This window comes from Mycotypha africana, assembly GCF_025528875.1.
Source record: "Mycotypha africana strain NRRL 2978 chromosome Unknown BDF20scaffold_3, whole genome shotgun sequence".
Classification (NCBI taxonomy): Eukaryota; Fungi; Mucoromycota; class Mucoromycetes; order Mucorales; family Mycotyphaceae; genus Mycotypha; species Mycotypha africana.
In genome coordinates this window covers 2,385,766-2,407,827 of record NW_026515727.1, presented here as the reverse complement: position 1 = coordinate 2,407,827, position 22,062 = coordinate 2,385,766, and the positions used below count along the sequence as shown (strand labels likewise).

At 38.1% G+C, this 22,062-nt stretch overlaps 6 protein-coding genes across 6 annotated transcripts; 5 read left to right on the top strand and 1 right to left on the bottom strand.

Moving 5' to 3' along the window:
• Positions 1-1,206: 1,206 nt before the first annotated feature.
• Positions 1,207-1,890, top strand: BDF20DRAFT_905507 (6,7-dimethyl-8-ribityllumazine synthase; the record flags this gene model as incomplete). The annotated part of the gene is made up of 2 exons (XM_053083172.1): positions 1,207-1,386; positions 1,489-1,890. The coding sequence occupies 2 exons, from the start codon at positions 1,207-1,209 to the stop codon at positions 1,888-1,890; spliced, it is 582 nt and encodes a 193-aa protein (XP_052938579.1).
• Positions 1,891-3,840: 1,950 nt separating this feature from the next.
• BDF20DRAFT_911842 (adaptin N terminal region-domain-containing protein) lies at positions 3,841-7,809 on the top strand (the record flags this gene model as incomplete). Its single annotated transcript, XM_053083884.1, has 6 exons — positions 3,841-3,981; positions 4,058-4,295; positions 4,366-4,505; positions 4,589-4,811; positions 4,883-6,993; positions 7,060-7,809. 6 exons carry the CDS (start codon positions 3,841-3,843, stop codon positions 7,807-7,809), a joined length of 3,603 nt encoding a protein of 1,200 aa, XP_052938578.1.
• Positions 7,810-8,576: 767 nt separating this feature from the next.
• Positions 8,577-10,399, top strand: BDF20DRAFT_993930 (Metallo-dependent phosphatase-like protein; the record flags this gene model as incomplete). Its single annotated transcript, XM_053085394.1, has 4 exons — positions 8,577-8,708; positions 8,796-9,005; positions 9,079-9,305; positions 9,393-10,399. The coding sequence occupies 4 exons, from the start codon at positions 8,577-8,579 to the stop codon at positions 10,171-10,173; spliced, it is 1,350 nt and encodes a 449-aa protein (XP_052938577.1). The 3' UTR covers positions 10,174-10,399.
• Positions 10,400-11,776: 1,377 nt separating this feature from the next.
• Positions 11,777-13,089, bottom strand: BDF20DRAFT_408436 (uncharacterized protein). Its single transcript, XM_053075394.1, has 2 exons — positions 12,747-13,089; positions 11,777-12,672 (listed from the first exon to the last, which is right to left on the bottom strand). Exon 2 carries the CDS (start codon positions 12,609-12,611, stop codon positions 11,838-11,840), a length of 774 nt encoding a protein of 257 aa, XP_052938576.1. The 5' UTR covers positions 12,612-12,672; positions 12,747-13,089; the 3' UTR covers positions 11,777-11,837.
• A 4,089-nt stretch (positions 13,090-17,178) lies between these two features.
• Positions 17,179-18,041, top strand: BDF20DRAFT_408413 (uncharacterized protein). Its single transcript, XM_053075393.1, has 3 exons — positions 17,179-17,690; positions 17,753-17,967; positions 18,037-18,041. Exon 1 carries the CDS (start codon positions 17,255-17,257, stop codon positions 17,633-17,635), a length of 381 nt encoding a protein of 126 aa, XP_052938575.1. The 5' UTR covers positions 17,179-17,254; the 3' UTR covers positions 17,636-17,690; positions 17,753-17,967; positions 18,037-18,041.
• On the top strand, positions 17,568-20,556 carry BDF20DRAFT_861740 (P-loop containing nucleoside triphosphate hydrolase protein). Its single transcript, XM_053080590.1, has 6 exons — positions 17,568-17,694; positions 17,757-17,967; positions 18,037-18,118; positions 18,186-18,205; positions 18,276-19,009; positions 19,101-20,556. The coding sequence occupies exons 2-6, from the start codon at positions 17,847-17,849 to the stop codon at positions 20,502-20,504; spliced, it is 2,361 nt and encodes a 786-aa protein (XP_052938574.1). The 5' UTR covers positions 17,568-17,694; positions 17,757-17,846; the 3' UTR covers positions 20,505-20,556.
• Positions 20,557-22,062: the final 1,506 nt, after the last annotated feature.

Sequence of the window (22,062 nt, the reverse complement as noted above, 5' to 3'; positions counted from 1 at the left end):
CACTAACATTTATATGATTTGTAACTACAAATATTTACAACAGTTTAAACCTTCAGCAAAGCAATATCAATTATTGAAATACAAATCTTCAGCATCAAATACGGCTATTGCTGCAGCGACTCCTTCGCCTTCTTCATTTTTACTGGTTTCGAAAGATGATATGGAGCCGTGTTTCATACGCGATGATCAATTGCTAAATGACTCTCATCAATTTATGAGTCTAGTAAGCACTAATTTGAACAAATTATTACAAAGGCGGCAAACTTTTGTAGATCAATGGATAAATTTGTCAGCTTCTTACGTATCTTATGGAGGTTTGGAAAGAAATCCGGACCTATTTATGTAAGACATCGCATGAAATATCATTGATATTTACTTTATGAGTGGTTAATAGGTGCATTTATATAGGGTCTACAAGAAATTAGCCAAAGGGTTACAGCAGTATCATGATTTGGAAAAGACACAAGTAAGCAGCTTCAATGTGAGTTCATCGAGATATTCTGAACATTGTTTAATCATGGCTTTTTCTTTCAGATTTCTGCTACAAGAGAAACATTAGGCGAAGAACTAGAATATGAAACGAAAAATTGTGAAGCGACACAGGTATACTAGCTGTTTCAAACGAACTGAATATTGCCTTTTACTAACGCGGAAACCCTTACTTGTTTAACAAAGAATGCTATGCATCGAAGACTTAAGGCACTATCGGATTATATTTCCAGTCGAAAACATACAGAATCGAGTTTACGTAATTTAGAACGACTGAAATCATCTATTCATATTGACCGAGATAAAGCCAGTGAAGCGATTGCGATACTTGAAGAGGTACAGTAGAGGATACTTATTTTGATCTGATTAGTTGATGTTGCTGACATAATCAATTATAGTCCCGCTCGATAGAAGATTACCACCTTCAAAGATTCCAACGTGTCGATACCCATTTAAAAAGTGATATTGAGCAATTTTACAAACACAGCGTCACTAATGATATTATTCATTATGGTTTGAAAGAATATGCGAAAGGCCAGCTTTTTCTGGAGAAAAAAAAGTTACTGTTATTAGAAGAGGTCTACAGTGTGTTACCGAATAAAACTGACAATGAAGATGACGTATTTTAAATTCCGGTTGCTGTCGTTGCTGTGTGAATCTCCAAAAAAAAAAAAACTTCTTTCTATTTTTTGCTTTACAGTTTTTTAATTGACAAGAATGAGCGAGAAGACATTTCAAAAAGGTGTTGCATCACCCAAGGTCAAATTAGACGGTAGCGGCTTGCGTGTTGCTATTGTTCATACCCGTTGGAATTATACATTGGTTGATCAACTTTATAACAAAGTTTACGAAACTTTGACTCAAAGATACAACGTGAAGCCTGAAAATATTCATACTGTAAATATCGAAGATACTAAACAAAATACCAATACACTGTAAGCAGTCTATGATCTATTTTTAATGTAACTAACACTGATTGCCTAAATGTAAAAATGACAGGACTCGGTCTCTGGTGCTTACGAATTACCTATGGCTGCTAAACAATTAATTGAGCTCTCTCAAACGCAAGCTTCTGAAACTGCAAATGATTTGTTAGGTTCACCAGCCCTTGGGAACAAGTCTACCAAAGATCGTAAGACAGGACCTTTCGATGCAGTTATCTGTATTGGTTTGGTAATCAAAGGCGGCACCGCCCATTTTGAATATATCTGTGATGCTGTCACTCATGGTATCATGCGTGTACAATTGGATACAGGTGTGCCTGTGATTTTCGGTGTATTAACTTGTTACAATGACGAACAAGCTATTGCTCGCTCAACATCAGAAGATGGATTCCATCACGCAGAGGAATGGGCAGCAGCAGCTGTAGAGGCGAGTTTAAGAAAGTTTCAAAAATTGTAAACATTACAATCTGATATATGGTGGACCACACTATCACAAAACATAACATTCCTTTTGATATTTCAGCTTGTTCTTCGAATGACGAAAATAAAACTTATTGTTCGACGCATATCTGTCCGTGCTTTTGACGTTCGATAGTGTGCATGCGCAGTACATTACTTTTAATTAAGAATTAAATTAGGAGAATACCATGTTCGTTTAGAAGTTTCACCATAAACGCTAACAAAGCCATTCTGCAATGATTTCTATGTAATGGTAGTATTGCAAAATCAGTAGATATTTTTCAAAGAATAGTTATTGCTATTATACGAGAACGCGATAGTAAATTATACTACATGTTTTCTCTACGAAATTGCCTGAATAATACTCAAATTGACATTACCTGAGAGGCCAATAGGAACAGTGCTGTTTACTAAGCAATTCAAATTTTGAGGAATAAATTCGACGAACACTGCCATTGATTTCAAATAAACGATATTGACATCGCTGTTACATCAATCAGATCCTTCAAATTACTATATAAACATAAGGTAACGTATTGTATGATCAATAATTGCTATATTTTTGAAGATGACATATCAGCTGCATATACTGTTTGGATTTAATTGCCATTGAGGATACTATCTGGAATAGAATATGTGGAAACAAAATGCCCTTACCCAAACCAAAAAAAAAGGCTGTATCAGTTATGACATATACATGATTCAGCATTTGTAAAGACTTTGTAAGTTCAGTGGTCGCTTCTCAACGATATTCAGTTTCTATAATTATCAGAACGAGCAGAGAACGATTGAAGAACTAGCAGATATACTTATTACCGTGCAAAAGTATAATGCGAGCTGTTTAACTGCACCTTAGACAAATTGTCAAACAGCTGTACCACTATTTGGAGAAGACATTGATTTTGTCAATTCATGTTTTTACGATAAGTTTAGGCTTATTGCTATTGATATCGTTGGACCCTACAGTTTGGACTAATAAGGATTTACTGAAAAGGATGGATTATTCGTGAAAGAGCTTGAGTACCAAAACTGCTATGGGCTAAAGCCTAGGACTCTTATCATGCGTTAAGATCATTGTATCCATGGTAATCATTATGTTTCCGCTGTCTTCTTTTTCTCCTCGAAGATTGCGAACTATCTCTCTTTTCAAAGATATGATCTCAAAGTAACGTACGCCTACAGTTACAACGCTATTTTTAATGTACTATAAGCTTGCTCTTCTTTCAGGTCGTTGATACTCTTTTCTTCTAAAGCAGCTTCAAAAGCGATATCTATAGTTAGAAACCGCATAAATGTAGAAGATGTTGACCTGATAAAGATATTCAAAACAGCGGTGAAACAACAAATATAAAAACCATACGGTCATGAAAGGTACAAGTAGGACCAATAGAGTTTCACCCACAATATACCTGCTACATATTGTCTCATTGATTATACGGCCATGGCGCAACCATTCCTAAACAATTTGCAGCTTTTGCAATGATAAAGCCGGCTTCTAAATATTTACAGCGAATTCTTTTTTTTGTGGACTTCGCCCTTATTCTCTTTCGAAATGATAAGCGGACTTTATTTATTCGTGATACGCCTCTCAACCTTCTACAGTAGTTGATTTTACCTATATTTCGGCCCTATTCTTTTTCTTGTTTGTTTCAGCTTTCGACTACCGTCAACTCCATCTTCACATGTTTGAAAAGTCTCTTACTGACCTTATCCGAGGAATCAGGGCGAACAAGAAGAATGAGCAAAAGTATATTGCGTCGTGCTTACAAGATATAAGAAAAGAAATCAAATCAAATGACTTGGATATTAAGTCACTTGCCATTGCCAAACTAACTTATGTGAGTAAAACTTTCGTTGACTTCTTATGCAAGCGAATGAGACTTTGCTTATATTATTTGGGATTCCTTTCTTTTTGAACAATGCATAGCTTCACATGCTCGGGTATGACATGTCCTGGGCATCTTTCTATATTGTCGAAGTTATGTCAAGTGCAAAGTTTTTACATAAAAGGACAGGTTATTTGGCAGCAACTGTCTCTTTTCAACAAGATACAGATGTTTTGATGCTGACAACTAACCTCATTAAGAAGGTATCCTTACACAACCAAACATTTCAATATTTATACCAAATCATTATTTTCTAATAATACATCGACACGAATCTAGGACCTCGCTTCTCCAAATATTGTCGATATCAGTATTGCACTCAACGGTTTATCGCATATAGTTACTCCTGATTTAGCAAGAGATGTTTCACCTGATTTAGTTAGCATGCTGAATCATTCTCGACCTTATATTCGTAAAAAGATTGTTCTTGTATTGTACAAAATCTTTTTAAAATACCCAGAAGCGTTGAGATTAAGTTTTCCGCGTTTGAAAGAAAAGCTAGAGGACCCTGATCCATGTAAGTTCCTCATTTATGTTCAGACTATGCTTGCTACTTTGCTCAGATAGACTTATATTGTACACATTAGCGGTCATTTCTGCTGTTGTTAGTGTCATTTGCGAATTGGCTCGTAAAAACCCTAAAAATTACTTATCACTAGCACCGCATTTGTTCAAACTACTGACAACATCATCCAACAACTGGATGTTAATTAAGATCATCAAACTGGTTAGTGAAAACCAAACCGAAGAACTAAAGAACCGAAGAAAAGCTAACAATATGAGGCTAACGTTTGTTCTATCAATTTTTAGTTTGCTTCTTTGACACCGTTAGAACCAAGGCTCATTAAAAAATTATTACCACCATTAACTACCTTAATTCAAACTACACCGGCCATGTCCCTGTTATATGAGTGTATATACACAGTAATTACCGGTGGTTTTTTGGAGGCAGCTGGTGCTGAGAATGGACATGCTTTAGCTAAAACATGTACAACGAAGTTACGAAAATTCTTGGAGGATCCAGATCAAAACTGTAAGAAATGTTGAAAGTAAAGCAACCTTAATAGGAATGGTATTGATTATATGGAGTATTTCTTTAAATAGTGAAATATGTTGGACTTTTGGCGATGGGTAAATTGCTACTCACTCACCCCAAACTAGTCGGCGAACATAAGGATATCATTTTAGAATGCATTGATGACGAAGATATTAGCATCCGTTTACGTGCTTTAGATCTGGTGGTTGGCATGGTCAACCGTAAAAACTTGCAAGATATTGTAAAGCGTCTCATGAATCATATTTTACCGCCCACTCAATCTCATCATACTGAGCAACTTAACCTGCATGATCCTGATGCTACAACAGACGCTTATTTTTTCGACCCCGCCTATCGTACAGACATTATCCATCGTATCATATTTATGTGTTCGCAAAACCACTATCAACATCTTATTGATTTCGAATGGTATTTGGATATTTTAATGCGCTTAACCTACGAAACGGATTCGGTAGGAGAAGTAATTACGCAACAATTTATGGATGTTTCCGTTCGTGTAAAATCAGTTCGCGAATATGCTGTTCAACTGATGAGCCAATTACTACGAAACACACAGTTTCTGGAAAAGCAAGCAAAGAAGCGAAATAGTAATTTACCTCATGTCTTATCCGCTGCCGCGTGGATTTGCGGTGAATACTGCCATTATTTGCAGGACATTCCTACTACTTTGGAATGCTTATTCTATGATCAAAGTCGTAAACAGCAGCAACACAGAGAAAATAACCATACCTCTATATCAGCAACGCCATCATCATTGTTGCCCAGTCATGTTCAAATAATCTATGTCCAAAGTATTATCAAAATATATGCTTACTGGAGCTCACAATTGGTTGAGCAATGGCATGAAGAGTTAGAAAAAGAATTCGTCAAAGTAACACAGAAGATGGTTGGTAAAATGGATGGATTTTTGAATAGAGGAGAAAATCTGGAAGTGCAGGAAAGAGCGTCAAATGTGAAAGAGATATTCCTGTTGGTGTTAGAGGCAGTACAGACAAAGAAGGATGAGCAGGTGTTAAATCAAACTGAGACGCATGAACCACCTACATTATTACTTGGATTGTCGGATCTATTTTTTATGTATGAGCTAAATCCTGTTGCTCCCAAAGCCCAATCAAAGGTACCCATACCCCAGGATTTGGATTTGGACAGTCGCATTAATGAGCCCTTACCGGATTTGATCGATGATCTATTTGATGAATCCTCGGATGAACAAGTTGAAGATGGATTTAAGCATAAGCGTTCTACTTCAAAAAAGTATAAAACAAGAAGCGGCCGTAAGCAGGATTCTGATGAAGCTGAAGAGGAAAAAGAACGACGCCGCGCAGCCAGAAGAGAAGCTCGTAAAAACGATCCTTACTACATCCACGACGATGCGTCTTCTCGGAAATCTAAATCCAAGTTGGATGACAGTGACATTGAATCCATTCCCATTGTTGAGCTGCATTTAGATGAGGCACCTATCAAGGTCCACAGAAAATCCAAATCGAAAAAGTTGGTTAAGAAGCCAGTTTATGCGGAAGAAGAAATGCCGGAAGACGCCACATTATCTGATAATACTGAAGAACCAACAAAAGCGAAAACGAAGAAAACATCCAGTACTAGAGCCTCTGCACAAAGCAGCAATACTTCTTCTTCTTCGATGCCTTCTCTATATACCAAACGAAATGCTAAATATATCTTCGATACAAATGAGGTTGAAGAACTCAACAGCGTTGATTTATCTACCCCCTTAGGAGAAGATGAACGCTTTGAGCAACCTAAAGTGTATTCCAGTCCAGAAGAGGTACGTATGAAAGAAGAGGCAAGATACAGAAAGGAAATGCAAAAGAGAATGTACGAGAGGAAACAATTGAAAGAAGAGCAGAAACTAGCGTTATCGTCGACTAAGAAACCCAAGAAAAAGAAATCAAGCACGAAGGGCAAAGATGTGGATGTGCCGGACTCAAACAGTGAAAAGAAAACGTCAGCAAGAAAAATAAAAAAGAAGAGATCTTCCACAGCTACAGCAGCAGCCACACAACAGCAAAATGAAAAAAGAGAAGAGGAAGCCTTAGCCGAAGTAGAGCTTGGCAACAACGAACTCATAGAAGAACCACAGCCTCCACAACACCACAACCAACCATTGACGAATATATTTGAGAATGACGACATCGAAATGGTAAGAAATTAAACTACAAAGTCATACTTAAATTAACAACTGATACTGATGTATTTGATTCAATAGTCTGTAAGATTAAATTTAACAAATAATAAGATAATGACACCCGAGCAAAATACGGTCTCGATATATTATACGATTCGAAACAAACTGGACGAAAGGATGCTGCCAAAAGTTTATATTGAAATTATCGATAATGAGACTGCTAAACTTATTGATCACCATGAACAACATAATGATATTGCTTCAATAAGAGAACGTTTCGAGTTGCAAGCTAAAGAAGCTGTCGAATGTGTTGGGGATTTTGAAGTCCCTCAGGTGCAGAAGGGTATTACGGTGAGAGGAGACTTATTCTATGATGTGGAGGATTCTTCAGCAATTCATCAGCATTCATTTGAAATACCTATACCTGTCACTCTCTTCTTCATAACACCGTCGGCATACTCAAATGGAACCGAAGCGATGGATCCTACAGCATTTGCTACCTTACTCTCTGAGTACGGTTACGAATTTGAGTATCATGAACATATTGATATACCAGTTCCCAACCCTTTGGCTCTACAAGAGGCGTTTGAGCAAGTGACGAGAGCCAGCGGATTATTGATTGTAGAGGTTGTGGCCGGCGCAGCATCTTTGTATGGTAAAACAGCACAAGGAGCTCAAGTTGCTGGCCTCTTGAAATTCATAGTGGAAGCTGATGGTGACAGTATAGAAATTTACGAACAAAAGAAGGCGATACTATCTATGGAGTTGAAATGTACGGATCAAGACCTATTGGAAGGTCTAATGGATGAATTGAAAAAAATTAAGCTGTAGAACTACAGATTGGTGTAAAACCAAAATAAAGACTGATCAATTTTGTATATGTCGATGACATGATTCAATACAATTAAAGTATAAGGTGTTTTTAAATTTGAGTTTGATCTGTACAATAAAGGCATCCAAACGCAAGTTTTCCAATGCCTTAAGCATGCAGTTCAGTTTAAGCACCTCCTGTGCGAGTACCATTGCTATTCAATTAGTTATCTACTTACTTTCTTTAGCAAGGCATCGATTACTCCCATATATAAATTGTAATCAGCATAGTGAAGAATTAGAAGGTTATTCTAAGGCCCGAATTGAATGAAAGGAGCAATGTTCAATATATAATGTTAGATATTTTGTTTGCAAGCGATCATTAAATTAAGCTTGGACGAGATCAAAAGTAGGATAAAAGCTTTGGTTGCGTCTTTAAAAGAGGAGATCTGATAAGCCTGACAGGACCTTCAACTGTGAAGTTTTCTTTAGCTTGTTAATTACGCATATCTATAAGTTCAAACTATATCGAATCGATGGTTCTGCGAGTAGTTTGTATTTTTACCTTCCTTCTCGCTATGGTTCAAGCCTCCAGTATATTTTTTCAAATACCAACGACACCCTATTCGGCATCTTCCTTTGTATCCTTATTCAAAAAGAAGCCGAAACAAAAAGAAGTTCTTAATGGGAGCCCCGGAATGATTTGTTTACCAGATGCTTACAATCAATGGAACGCTGGAGGCCGGAATTGGAATAGAACATACGCTTTGTATGAACCTCAACAAGTTATGCTCTCTTGGACTGATGATGCCTCATTTGTACGAGTTCAATTCGCCACACTAGGGAGAATAGAGGAATCAATATTGATGTATTGGCCTCAATCGAGCAGTATTCGGCAAGCAACAATAGTGTCTGGACAAGTAAGTAGTATCACAATAGGAAGCACAAGTTGCTGATTTTGATAAATTTTGACTAAATATTATACAATACACGTTTATGTATATTAGGACTGGATATTCACAGATGGTGGCGAAGCCAAACGTAAATTATACTTACACAAGATCAAAACAAAGTTGCTTGAGCAAAATACTCTCTATCATTACCGACTTGGGTCAAGACACAAGAAAAAACGTATACAATGGTCAAAGATTTATGAATTCCATACACCTACTGAGAGTAGAGATGATGCATTCAGTTTCTTAGCTACAGGAGACATTGTAAGCAAACATGCTTCGCATTATGATAACAAGGTACCACTTATATACTAATTGTTTGCTGCTGAATATTAAGGGTGCTTGTAATGCAGTAGCTGCATCACATTTGATAGACTTTGGAAAAACTCACCAATACGATTTCATTACGATCGCCGGGGATCAAGCTTACAATATGGACGATTTCAATGGAACAAAAGGTGATGAATATTTGAATTTTATGCAAGAAATTTTTGCTAGAGTACCTTATTTGGGATCGACCGGAAATCATGAGGCTGCTTATAATTTCAGTCATTACAAAAATAGGTAACTCGTATTATATGATACAACAATACAAAACTCCCGATCAATTTTAACCTATGATATCCTTTCTGTTCTACTCCGTAATTGCAGATTTAACAGTGTTCCATACGCAGAGTCCAAATCAGAGAATGCTCTTATGTATTCCATTAATTACAAATCTTTACACCTTATTTCCTTTTCTACTGAAATATTTTTTACAGGCTCTGTTGAAGAGCAACAAACCGCTTATCACTGGTTGGAAAATGATCTTACGCTAGCGAACCAGCATCGTTTTGAACGACCGTGGATCATCTTTATGACACACCATCCAATTTATTGTAGTAGCCAATCTCCTGACTGCACTATTAAAGCAGACAGGCTTAAGTATGGAGACAAAGCATCAAGTATCAGCTTGAGTGGCATCAATGTTGATAGCAAGGAAAATGGAATTGATAGAGGAAACCGGGGTTTGGAGCAGATACTACTAAAACATCGTGTAGACATCTATATGAGTGGTCATGTACACAATTATGAACGAACTTATCCCGTTGCAAATGGCCAGCCGATGAGTATGACGTATCATAATGCGCCTAGTTTCTTTCAAATTGTGATAGGAAATGGTGGGCAACCTGAAGGACCTGAGCCCTTTCAATCATCCTCTGAAAACATATACTATCCTGAATGGTCTGCAAAACGTTACAGTGGTTACGGATTTTCTACTTTTAAAGTGACACCAACTAGTATAATAGGATCTCATTATCAAGCCAATGAGGATGGAAGCCTGGGCGAGATAGTTGACGAATTCATCGTGACAAAAGATCCTCTAATTGAAATTAGCCAACAACAAACATTAGGAGCAAAATACCCAAGAAGAAAGGATAATCTTTCATAAAGTGCTATCTGTATTTTAGATTTCGAAGACGCAACTTAATGTTACTCCTGTTCTATTTTAAAAGCTATCTGATTTCTTTTCCTACATTTCGATGGCATGTTTGATCATCAAGTTTGGTTTGCTGGTATAATAGTGAAATGATGTTCAAATCATTCCTGAAAAACATGTAATAGCTCAAATTTTTATGCTGAATCAATAAACAAAAAATACTTTAATGACCGTTGTATCCAGAGTGTTACTATTTCATACACGTTGATCAAAAGATGAAGTTGCAGATACAGTACAATAAACTCGGCTAACACCCACTTTAAAGAAAGCCTTCTAGTCCCCTTTCTGTATTTCTTATCACAAACATTTTATAAGGCCTTCTTTAGATCAGGTGAGGCGCGTACATTGAGGCATAAGTATACCGCAAGAACTTTCAGATTTATATCACATCGGCTATGACACTCTTTGATATCGATTAGTATTTTATTTTTCACGCTCTCAAGCATAATTCACCCATTTTACTTGATTTAGAAGAATAGAGTGATCACTTTTATTGTAGCCTTGTAAAAGTGACCTTTTTATTTATAAACGTATTACTGTTAGTACCAACAATTAGTTCTTCCATACCAATCGTCTGACGCTTTAAATATTAAATCCGCTATATTATAGAAGCTCTTCGATTCTGCCACGTTTAAGTCGTCTTCTCTCAAAAATGAAATTCACATAGCGTGTAATACGTTTAAAGAGGTATTTTATTACAATGAAATTTTACCCAATGAGCACACAGATAAATACTTATCAAAATTGCCCAGGGAGGTTCAAGGAAAGTGTGAGGGAAAGGGACAAAGGAAAAAGGGAAGACATAGACTCAGTACTGACGCCTCGCTTAATCAACTACTTATAAATTTGATTGCCGGTCCTTGCATTTTTTCAATCAACTTGATTGCGGTTTGGTCCTCCAAAAAAAAACATGAAAATGGTACTTTTTCTGTAGTTTAAAAGCTTCTACAGTTTTATAACATATATAAGTATATATTTTTTGAATTATATTGAAATCTATATATTCGTTTATATGTGAGAACGATAGTTTTTTTTTTTTGTATTTAATTCACGTACTTTTGAGAACGATAGTTCATTTTTCTTGCCTTAAGGCAGGTAAAAGCTATTTGAGACACACTTTTTGCGATTGTGAAACACAAAAGTTGAGATAAAATTTTTGCATTTCATTAAGTTTTTGAGATATCTTTTAACTTTTATGGTAAGCGCTTCGGTTTCCCTCCCAAACGGATGTTCACCCTGTTCTGGTCCCTTCCTTTGTTTCTTCCGGCTCGTGATCTAGGCTATCGCACCATTTTGAAAAAATTACCATGCTTATCAGTCTTACAAGCCGCAGGGATAGTTTCATCTGCTACCTGCAGACTTTGTAATCATGATATTGATACGTTCGAACATTTTACAACCAGTTGTCCACCACGCTGGCAGATATGGCAAGAAGGCCTCGCGATATATTTCCCATCCTTCGACTTTGATCCTCAAAGCATCTCCGCCGCCTAAGATCATTAGCCACCTCAGCATCTGCCCGTTGTTTGCCTTGGTAATTGTTGAAGTTGAACTGGGCCGATTTGAAGCTGTAGAAGTCAAATAGTGTCTGCAGATGTTGCAATGTGTATTCCAAGTCACACAATATAGGCCTCTTTAGACACAACCTTCGGTGAAGGCAGCGATGATTCAATGGACGTTATTACTTTCCTTTCTTTTAATTTCTTCAAATAAGTGCTTCTCCTCGTATAGCCAGCAAAGTTGGCTCTTTCACCTTTGCTGCAACTGCGTGTTTCATGGTTAACATTGTTGAAGCCAACCGCAGCTGTAAAGACTTCATTCCGTCCAGGATCAACAGTAATTGGGTGGAAATACTCACCTGCTTCCGCGAGGTTGAAGTCGTCTAGTTGTAGTAATGCCTTTGTATTACCGGAAGTAGCCTTTCGTCTGACAAACTGTAGTGTAATACCATGTCCGTCGCTTTGGGCAGTGCAGTTTAGCTTTATTTCACGGTCGTTAACAATATCATTGACGGAAATGTATCCAAACGTATACAAGTAAAAAACGCAATGGAAGACCTCAACCTGTTCTCTGTAGGTGTTTCTAGGATACTTTTGGCTCGTTATAATAGACAACGTTTTGTGGTTGATATGGATATGGTGCCATTTCAAAGAAGGTGTTCGAATTAAAGAGAAAAGTCGTGGCTTTTTTTGCTCGTCTGTAGTAGCTTCGGAAATAGGCAACACCTTTTGCAGCATCAAGCCTAACGCTGGTAGGAACATCGACCCGTTGGCAGTAAGATTTTCTATGTTCGGGATCGCTGGCAGTACGTCTTCAACAGCTTTGCATATGGCATTAGCCTCCTGTATTCTCCAAACGGGCCACCCCGTTTGGCCATTCGTAGCCCTCATTCATTATCTTTTTGAAGCAGTATTCGTTGACGATTCTGTCGATTTCTTTCTTCTTATGCTCCTAGAACATAAAATAAACAGAACTTCGTGAGACACTCTGCTACTACACTTGTTATGGATGTGATCATGACTTACAGAAAACAGATGCTTCAAACATGTTCGAGCGTAGTGCTTGTGGTATTCGACGACTTGAGAGTTAAATATCACTTAATTAAAAACAGTAAAACGCTTAACGATATCAAATTAGTAGGTCTTTACTCGAATCAAGTTAAGTTCAAAAAGAAGAAAAATATCTACTGCAAAAAATTTAAATATCTTCTTCATAAGAAACTAACAGCTGAGTTATTCTACTCAAAGAAGACGTACGTCTTCTGAACCGTAAAAGAATAGAATTCTCCCTTGAGGAGGTTACGCATCTACCCGGAGCGGGTGGACTTGTAAACGTATCCATGGCTTGATCTAGTGATCATGCAACTAACCTATTTTCCCGTGCTAACCATTATGTAGCACTGCTTGCAGGAAAATAGAATTAATTAGGAAAATAGTATTCGTGCGTGGTGTTTGAGTTGAGTGAACAGTTATTGTAAAGGATGATCCCAAACTATGATCTTGTAATCATTCTTTATGCCGAAGGCAGAGAATAGTACTTATAACCTATTATACCTTGGTGTTGAATCAATATATCCTGCATGTCCATATATTAATTCTACTATATATCCTATGTCATATAGTAACGTATTATAGCAAAATAAGTAAACTATATATCCTAAATGACAACCTGTTCAGCCCTATACGAGGTACCTAATCTCGTATAAGAATCATCACTTATTCTATATTCGTTTCTTACTTCACTTTATATTATCAGCAGTAATGAGGTGTGAGGATCTTGTATAATTCGTATTCAAGTTCTCCACATCTCATATGACGTTGTCAACTAAACACAACACTTAATTCACGGTACTCATATATTAGAGTTTATGCAGTTTCTAATTATATCTTTAATATTTGTATATCATCTACCCTCAAATACGACAAAAGGAATATCATGGAATATCATTCGAAAGAATGAAGTCCAGATAGCCCAGTGGATACTGAAGCAGACGGTGAAAAATCGAGATTGCTCAGACGAAGGTAGTGATGGTGGCGGGTGTAATCTTAGAGTGCCAGAGATGTTTTGAGGATCAAAGCAGAAGGACGGGAAATATATCGCGAGGCCTTCTTGCCATATCTGCCAGCGTGGTGGACAACTGGTTGTAAAATGTTCGAACGTATCAATATCATGATTACAAAGTCTGCAGGTAGCAGATGAAGCTATCCCTGCGGCTTGTAAGACTGATAAGCATGGTAATTTTTTCAAAATGGTGCGATAGCCTAGATCACGAGCCGGAAGAAACAAAGGAAGGGACCAGAACAGGGTGAACATCCGTTTGGGGATCATCCCTATACCTGATGCTTGTTGTATTTGGATGTGATGATGAAGCCTAAACGTTGAAGCCGAATAATGACGCCAAAGGTTACTGTTGGCCAATCGTCGTAGTAGTGAAATTTCCAATGCCTTATCTGGGTCGTCGGTAGCTGTAGAAGAGCCTGCTCGCAATCTGTGGATATACGGGTGAAGTTGCACTGCAGAGTCGGTGAGTAATTGGCCCAAGAGATGTGAAAGCAACCGCGGTTTCACATTGTTGTATTTGCTTATTATAAAATTGATAACAGTTGTAAGTCGATGACTATGAACTTAGGTGACTTTATTGTTCTTCAGATGAAGTAGAAGGATTATTTACTTTGTGAGGTTTAGGTGTCTTTATTGTTCTTCAGATGAAGTAGAAGGATTATTTACTTTGTGAGGTTTAATGGGAATTATTATTTGAGGACGCGTACGCTAGTCACTAATTTCAGGTTCAGATGCTTATTGGGTGATTATTATATTTAGGCCTGTATCTTGTTCTATTGTACATAACCTATATTAGATTCAATATAGATAGACCGTGGTAGAATGTATTCTCTACCTGGTTGTACGTACTCGAGTATTGTAGTTATTATCTCACCAAACACGTCACACATTATATTCACCTGGTCGTTTCATTATGAGGCGGTTAGTGGACCGGTCGTAGAGGAGAAAGGCGTTTGCGAGCATCTTGGGATGGCGTTCTAGCCAATGCGACTCTGGTAAGCGTGTAAACAAAGAATGCAATGGGAAGAGTAACAAGCTCTTGAGTGGAATATTCTCCAAAAGGAGGGTAGAATCCAAATGATCAAACGATGTGAACATAATCGGTATAAACGAGGTTGGGTGACAAAGATGAGGAGTTCGATGAATAGCGCAAAAGAAAGGAAGTATGGGACTAGTAAATGTGATGCCCATCAGCCGGAAATGATGGCGAAGGAGTACTTGAACTAGAGAAGGCTGTTGTGAGAATAACACAAACCAACTCCTCCTCAGTGTCTGGGCATGAGCAGGCGATCATAGGAAAGTAATGGGAATTTTTTCCGCCATACAAACTGATAGCTAAGTTTCTGTAAGGCTTTGATAAAGGTTTTGGTAGGATGGAATATACGAAGACAGTACCAAACTTTGGACAATATAAGTGTATTCATCATCGTTACCCGACCGCGCAATGATAATTGTCTCTGTGAATAAAGTGCCCCTTGCTGTTGAACAGATTCTAATAACATATCTTGAACGTAATTTCGTTGTTAAGTCGTATAAGGTAAATAAAAGCCTAAATACCGGAGAGGGGAAGGCGAGAACTTAGTGTGAAAAAAAAGAGATATTATGCGACTGCAATAAGGTTGTCCAAGACATTCATTTATTCCCTGATGGAGAAAAGGCTTCCGTCTTGTGTTGGTTGAACTGAGCGTTAGAAACTTCTGCATAGCGTTGAAGGTGCTGACTTAACCGTTGAAAATCATTGGTATCTTTAACAAATGCGCAGATGTCGTCTGCATAAGCGAGACATTTGATTCGCTGTGGTGATCCTTGAACATGCGAGTAATAACCCTGAAATGATTGATCCTGTTAGATAGGTAGAAGCAGTGGTTCAAGTACGAGGTTAAAAAGGAGAGGGAATAATGGGTCCCCTTGTATTAGTCCCCGGGTCTGGGCAATATCATCAGTGAAAAACCCGTCGGTATTGATTTGAACAGCATTGCCAAAGAAAAGTCGTTGAACACAAGTAATTAACGTGGCAGGGAAACCGAAGCGCTTCATGACTCGTTCCAAGTAGCTGGGGTGAACACGATCATAGGCCTTTTCTTGATCTAACAAGAGGCCTATTCCTTCTGATCTGAACTGTCGCGCTTATTGTAAAATTAGATGTACTATCAATCCATTCTCACCTATGAAACGGTTTTGAAGAAAACCTTTCTGATATGGATTGATTATTCTAGTCATAATGGGAGCCAAGCGTTGTGTGAGGAGGCACGTAAAGATTTTCCCGCCACAATTAATCAAAGAAATGGGACGCCAGTTCTTCAGAGACGTTAAGTCACCTTTCTTGGGCAAAAGGCGGACCCATATATCTTTTCATGATCTAGGAAAGATCCCATCACTTAAAGCGTGATAGTATACCTTTACGATAATTGACTGAAGAAAAGGGAGACTGAATAAAAATGCTAAGTAGGGATATCCTGATCCGTCATTTCCAGGGCTACTCTGGGTAGGAGACCGCTTGGCGAACTGGCGTAAACCATCGATTGTAATGGATGTTACAAAGTTCTCGGATTCGAATGATTCTACTTTAATTGGGAAGTGGATGCTATCTAAATGTCTCCAAACTAAAGTTCTTTAAGAAATACTGTAGCCCGATACATCTCCGCTCAATCAACGATCTGAATCAGCTGCTCTGCGACGCTGTATTGCTAACTTCCGTACTAGCCTCCTTCACATCCAACAATCGAACAGCCCCAACTCCAAACTGATCTCTCAATGCCGTTCTTGATTAATTAGCGATCCGATCCTTTATGTTCCAATGTCAACTAATGAACGCGGCCGATGTATCCGATGGCGTTTGGATTGGCTTCCTGGAGGCCACCGAACCTATTGCCTTAAACATCCCCCGTCATTACTTACAAAGTTCCACGTTATCTCCTGTTTAAACATGCATCACCGCCTACGACTCCCCTCATCAGTCTGCGATCCAATATCTTATGTCCTCAACTGTCTTCCTACACATCCCATAAAAAACCCCTCCCAAATACAGAATTGGCATTTTCTATGGCCAGTACTTTGTCACATTTTGTTTATTTCTAATCGATAAAAAGATTTAATATTTTTAATCGTATTAAATAATAAATTAATTATTTAATAATTTTACTTACTCGACTAATTACACCACTCTCGAGAGCCGCCAACAACTCCTCGGTTAGGGCACCTATTGCTCGACTGGTTACCCTCTTCCCCTCCCCCAACCCTTTAGTCCATAATCCTTTTTACCCTTGAGCCCTAAGGGGTTTTTAGATTCTCCTCAGCCTTTGGAGCTGTCCCGGGCAATTTAGATAAGTTTAATATTTCGTGTCCATTGGGCTCTAAAAAATGTCAGTAATAAAAATCCTTTGTTTAAACGTAGCCCGATGCACCACAGCATTCAAAACTACTACTGATCTGCCGACCCGTTATATCGCTCGACCCCATTCTTTGGCTCCAAATGACCTTTGTTGAACGTGATCGATGTCTACGATGGCGCCTTGGCTGGCTACCCAATAACTACTCAACCAGTTGCCTCTGGCATCCAACGCGTACACTTACAAAAGCCCACGTCATTGACTGTATTAAGATACACAACCGCTTACAGCTTCCCCACACCATATCTGACCCCATCTTTTTCTTGCTGAATTTGTTACCCACCAGTCCTTCAAGGCAGCACAAAATACGGTGCCACGCTTGGACACTTCGATGGCCCACTCTGCAGCTAATACTATTTGAAGTTGACTACCTCCAACATAATAAAGAGCCTCCAACACCGCCAGAAAACCTAGGACAGCTACTCTTAGATTGGATGTATGCGCCCGCGATAATTACACCTTGATCGTTCTGTTATTCCCTAGTTTGCCTCTGGTCATCTTCCTTCCCGGGCAATTTTAATAAGTATTTATCTGTGTGCTCATTGGGTAAAATTTCATTGTAATAAAATATCTCTTTAAACGTAGCCCGATGCATCCGAGCCATCCTATCATTACCAGAATAAAAACAAGCTTTCCTAGTTTTCACTTAATTTTTTGTTGAAATAGTCCTTCATTATGTCGTCAAAAATTGAACGTATTCAGCAGCAAAGGAGAAGTCTTCCTACATTCGATTATAAATCTGAGCTAATAGACGCCATTCGAGAATACGATATTCTTGTGATTATCGGTGAAACTGGTAATTACATCAACCTTTCATAAACCTTCATCGATGATCGTTAATCACCAAATTAATCGCATAAAACAGGCTCTGGTAAGACTACACAGATACCTCAGTACATTTTGGAAGAAATACCCGAGATTAAAAAGGTTGGAGTTACTCAACCGAGGTAACGAGCTTGTGGCAAACTCTTGCATAATTAAGCCCTATATTAAACCTATTTTCCTCATTTTTAGACGTATCGCAGCAATAACAGGTATAACCGTACAAAGCTCATTTATAGTTGAGGTAGATTTTATGGTTATTAAAGATAAACACATTATTAGTGGCTAAAAGAGTAAGTGAGGAGCAGAATGTACGCTTGGGTGATGCTGTTGGCTACACTATCCGCTTTGATGATCGCACCTCACAAAATACGCGACTAAAATACATGACCGATGGTATTCTGCTACGTGAAATTACCGTAGACCCACAACTCAGTGCTTACGATGTGATTATAATTGATGAAGCGCATGAACGTACCTTGGAAACAGATGTCCTCTTTGGTCTATTGAAGCAAACCCAACGTGCGCGTTCTAACAATCTCAAGATTCTCATTATGTCTGCCACTTTAGATGTGACAAAATTCTCTGATTTTTTTGATGAATGTCCTATTTTTGAAATTCCTGGTCGAACCTATCCTGTCGAGATTATTTATCCACTGTTAGATGCACCAGCTCGAACCATGTCTGTGCTCAAATCCCAATGTGTCGATAAAGCGGTAGAAGTAGCTTGGGATGTTCATATCAAACAACCGAAAGGTGACATCCTTGTGTTTTTAACAGGTCAGCAGGATATTGACCGAGCGTGTAAAAAATTCAATGATTTGTTGTATAGTAACAAGAATAATGTACCGCGTATTAAAAGGCAGCCTCGAGGGGACGGATATGACGAAGAAGAGATTCACAGTGCAGTGGTATATCCGCTACATGCAAGTTTGGAGACCTATGATCAAAAGGCAGTGTTTGAGCAATCGAAGCCCGGGAGTAGAAAAGTAGTTTTTGCTACTAATGTTGCCCAGGTCTGAATGCACACAAAATTAGATCATTCAAAGTAAAAAATATGCGTTTGAAAAAATTGTTATACTCATTTAGAAATTTTTGTTCATGTAGACGTCAGTGACAATACCCGGAATTAAATATGTAGTTGACTCTGGTTTTGTTAAAGAAAAATCCTTTGATCCCAACACTGGCATGGATGCTTTACTTGTGACGGAAATTAGTCAAGCAGCAGCTATTCAACGTGCTGGTCGCGCTGGACGTACCGCTCCTGGCAAAGCTTACCGTCTCTACAGCGAGGAGAATTTTGAAAGAATGATACCTGACACCATTCCTGAAATTCAACGTAGTAGTTTGATGAGCACAGTTTTAGCACTTAAAAATCTAAATATAGTTGATGTGCTACACTTTGAATTCATTGATCCACCAGAAGAACAACTCGTAAGAGATGCTCTGAAGCAATTGTATCTCTTGGGTGCTATAGACGAAAATGGGTTAGTAACCAAATTGGGAAAACAAATGAATCACTTGCCTTTAGCACCATCATTAGCACGTGTTCTGTTGGCCTCAGTTGACTACGGCTGCAGTTACGAAGTGTTAATTATTGTCAGTATGTTAGCCAGTGATTTAGAATTGTTCAAATTCCCAAGTCATCGTCAACAGAAAGAAGAAGCGATTGCTGCTGAAGCCTGTAAATTACGATTTGCTCACCACACCGGCGACCATATGACATTATTAAATGTGTGGAATGAATGGAAAAGACACGGTAAAAGCCGACAATGGTGTCGAGAAAAATACATTAATCACAAGGTCTTGGAAATGGCGTCTAGTGTACGGCAACAACTCACAAATGTTTTGGATAAATTGAGCCTGAGAATTATTCACGCACCTATGATGAAAAGTAGTAAAATGAAGTCGGACAGGAAGAAGCACGATAATAAACGACGACAGTTGGATATAATTGATCGTGACGAGAGTGTAGATCCAATACCAATTTTGAAATCCTTTTTAAGGGGCTATTTCACCAACATAGCCAACAAAGTACCTCATCGCAGTGTTTTTTCACATTATTCGCCGGATCAACATTTAGTCCAGGAAGGACAAGTTAACAATATATCTTCCACAGCTTTGGTAGCTCTTCATTTACATCCATCCTGTGCGCTTTCGGATATGGTTGATCGAAGCAAATTGCAGTTCTCTGAATTGGAATGGGTCATGTACACCAATATCACATATACAAACAAAGCTGTCATGAAAGGAGTGAGTAAAATTTTGTGGGACTGGGTGAAAGAAGGTGACGGCCAAGAGCGTATCAAACAATTGCCGCGGGCAAGATTGAATGGCGAAGCACGGCCGACGGAGGAGTTATTAGATTTACAAGTGCAACAAAAAGAAGAAGAAAGAGTGAGGAAAGAGCGAGAAGAAAAGGCGGCAAGAGAAGAACAGGAAACTAGAAAGCGTCGTGCAGAAGAAATAGAATCTATAAGACAAAGAGCACTTGCGAGAAGAAGACGATAACTATTAGCACATGAGCTGAGAAATAAAGTATATATACCTAGGCCTTTATGGGACGGTAAACTTATGTGTAATGTTGTTATTGAAGTTGTATGCTTTGTGATAAAACACATATTTTTTAATCAAGGCAATGATGGTCAGAACGCGTGAACTGAAGCCATACTTTAAGCCATTCTTCATCTCCCAATATATCAGTCCCCATTGGTATAAACCCTGTTCCCCTAGTATGTTCTCGTCCATGTGGTTTTCGAACGTTCCCATGTATATTACATTCGAGATTTTTATGATCGCGAACTGATACTACAAATAGTACCAAATCGGTCTTGCACTCATTTTGATACATTGATATTAGATGTAAATATATCAGACAGAACACTAAGCAATGCGTTCCCCTTGTTAAAAGAAACGCCGTTTTTGAAGAGGTTAGGAGGTAACATCATAATGAGGAATATGATATTGAATTAAAACCAAAAAATAAAAATAAAAAATTACAGGTGCAATATAATCCTCAAAGAGATCGAAGAAGCTTGAAGACAAGGGAATAAAGAACAACAGTGTTAATCATTCGGTAATTGTGCTCAAATAATAGGCGCAACAGTATTCGCAACAGAAAATGGGAGATAGAGGGGATACAAACAGGAAAGTATTAGCATTTTGCATTTTTATTATACAAAAAAACTTGCAAGAGATGCTTGAGTCAGTAGTCCACTATTTGAATGAAACAACCTCTCTTGACACCAATCCCTGGGTCTTTATCACCTTTTATAGCTCATAAATGACTTTTGGACTTGAGTTCTCCTCCGCACAATATTTGTTTTTGATGGAAGTAATACTAATATATTACTATTTTTCTATACAAGGTCCCAATAATACAAGTGCTTACGTTGCAGTCAGTTACCTTGCCAGACACCTTTCATTATAACTAGTAAAGCGATAATGAGGATAAAGAGAAAGTAGTACACGGTAAAGGTAACCCATTCATCATACTATAGCAAATGTTATAAACTATTATTATAAATCCATGTCCTCTCTAACTATTTATTCATATTGATAAGGCTCAAGATATCTGTTTGAAGCCACATCAGACATAATTGTTTTTGCCTGACCATTTTAAGCAATATTTCCATTATTTAGAATTCTGATGCACTTAACAAGGATTGATCAAGGGCTTTAAATAAACAAAACTTTGCAATCTCCCGCTAATTTCTGTATTTTCAAATGCGAAAGATTGTATTAGACTAAAAGGTATCTTTTGCGCTTTCCTGGGAGTGGTTTAAAATAACAACTCGTAACTTGATAACTCAGTTTGTGTAATACAGGGCATGAGTGGTTTATGAAATGGAAGGACTCTAACCCTGATTTTACAAGGATTATGTTTTCATTGATGAGGCTCGATATCACATTAACATGAGGAATAATTGGGCAAGATCAAAAAAGGCAGTCCTGCTATTGTAAAACGACCAACAACTAGAGCGATAACATACTATTATTGGTGCTATCCATTCATCTAGTGTTCATGTTGTGATGATAAAACCTCCGCCCAGAAAAGAAAAGAAATCAG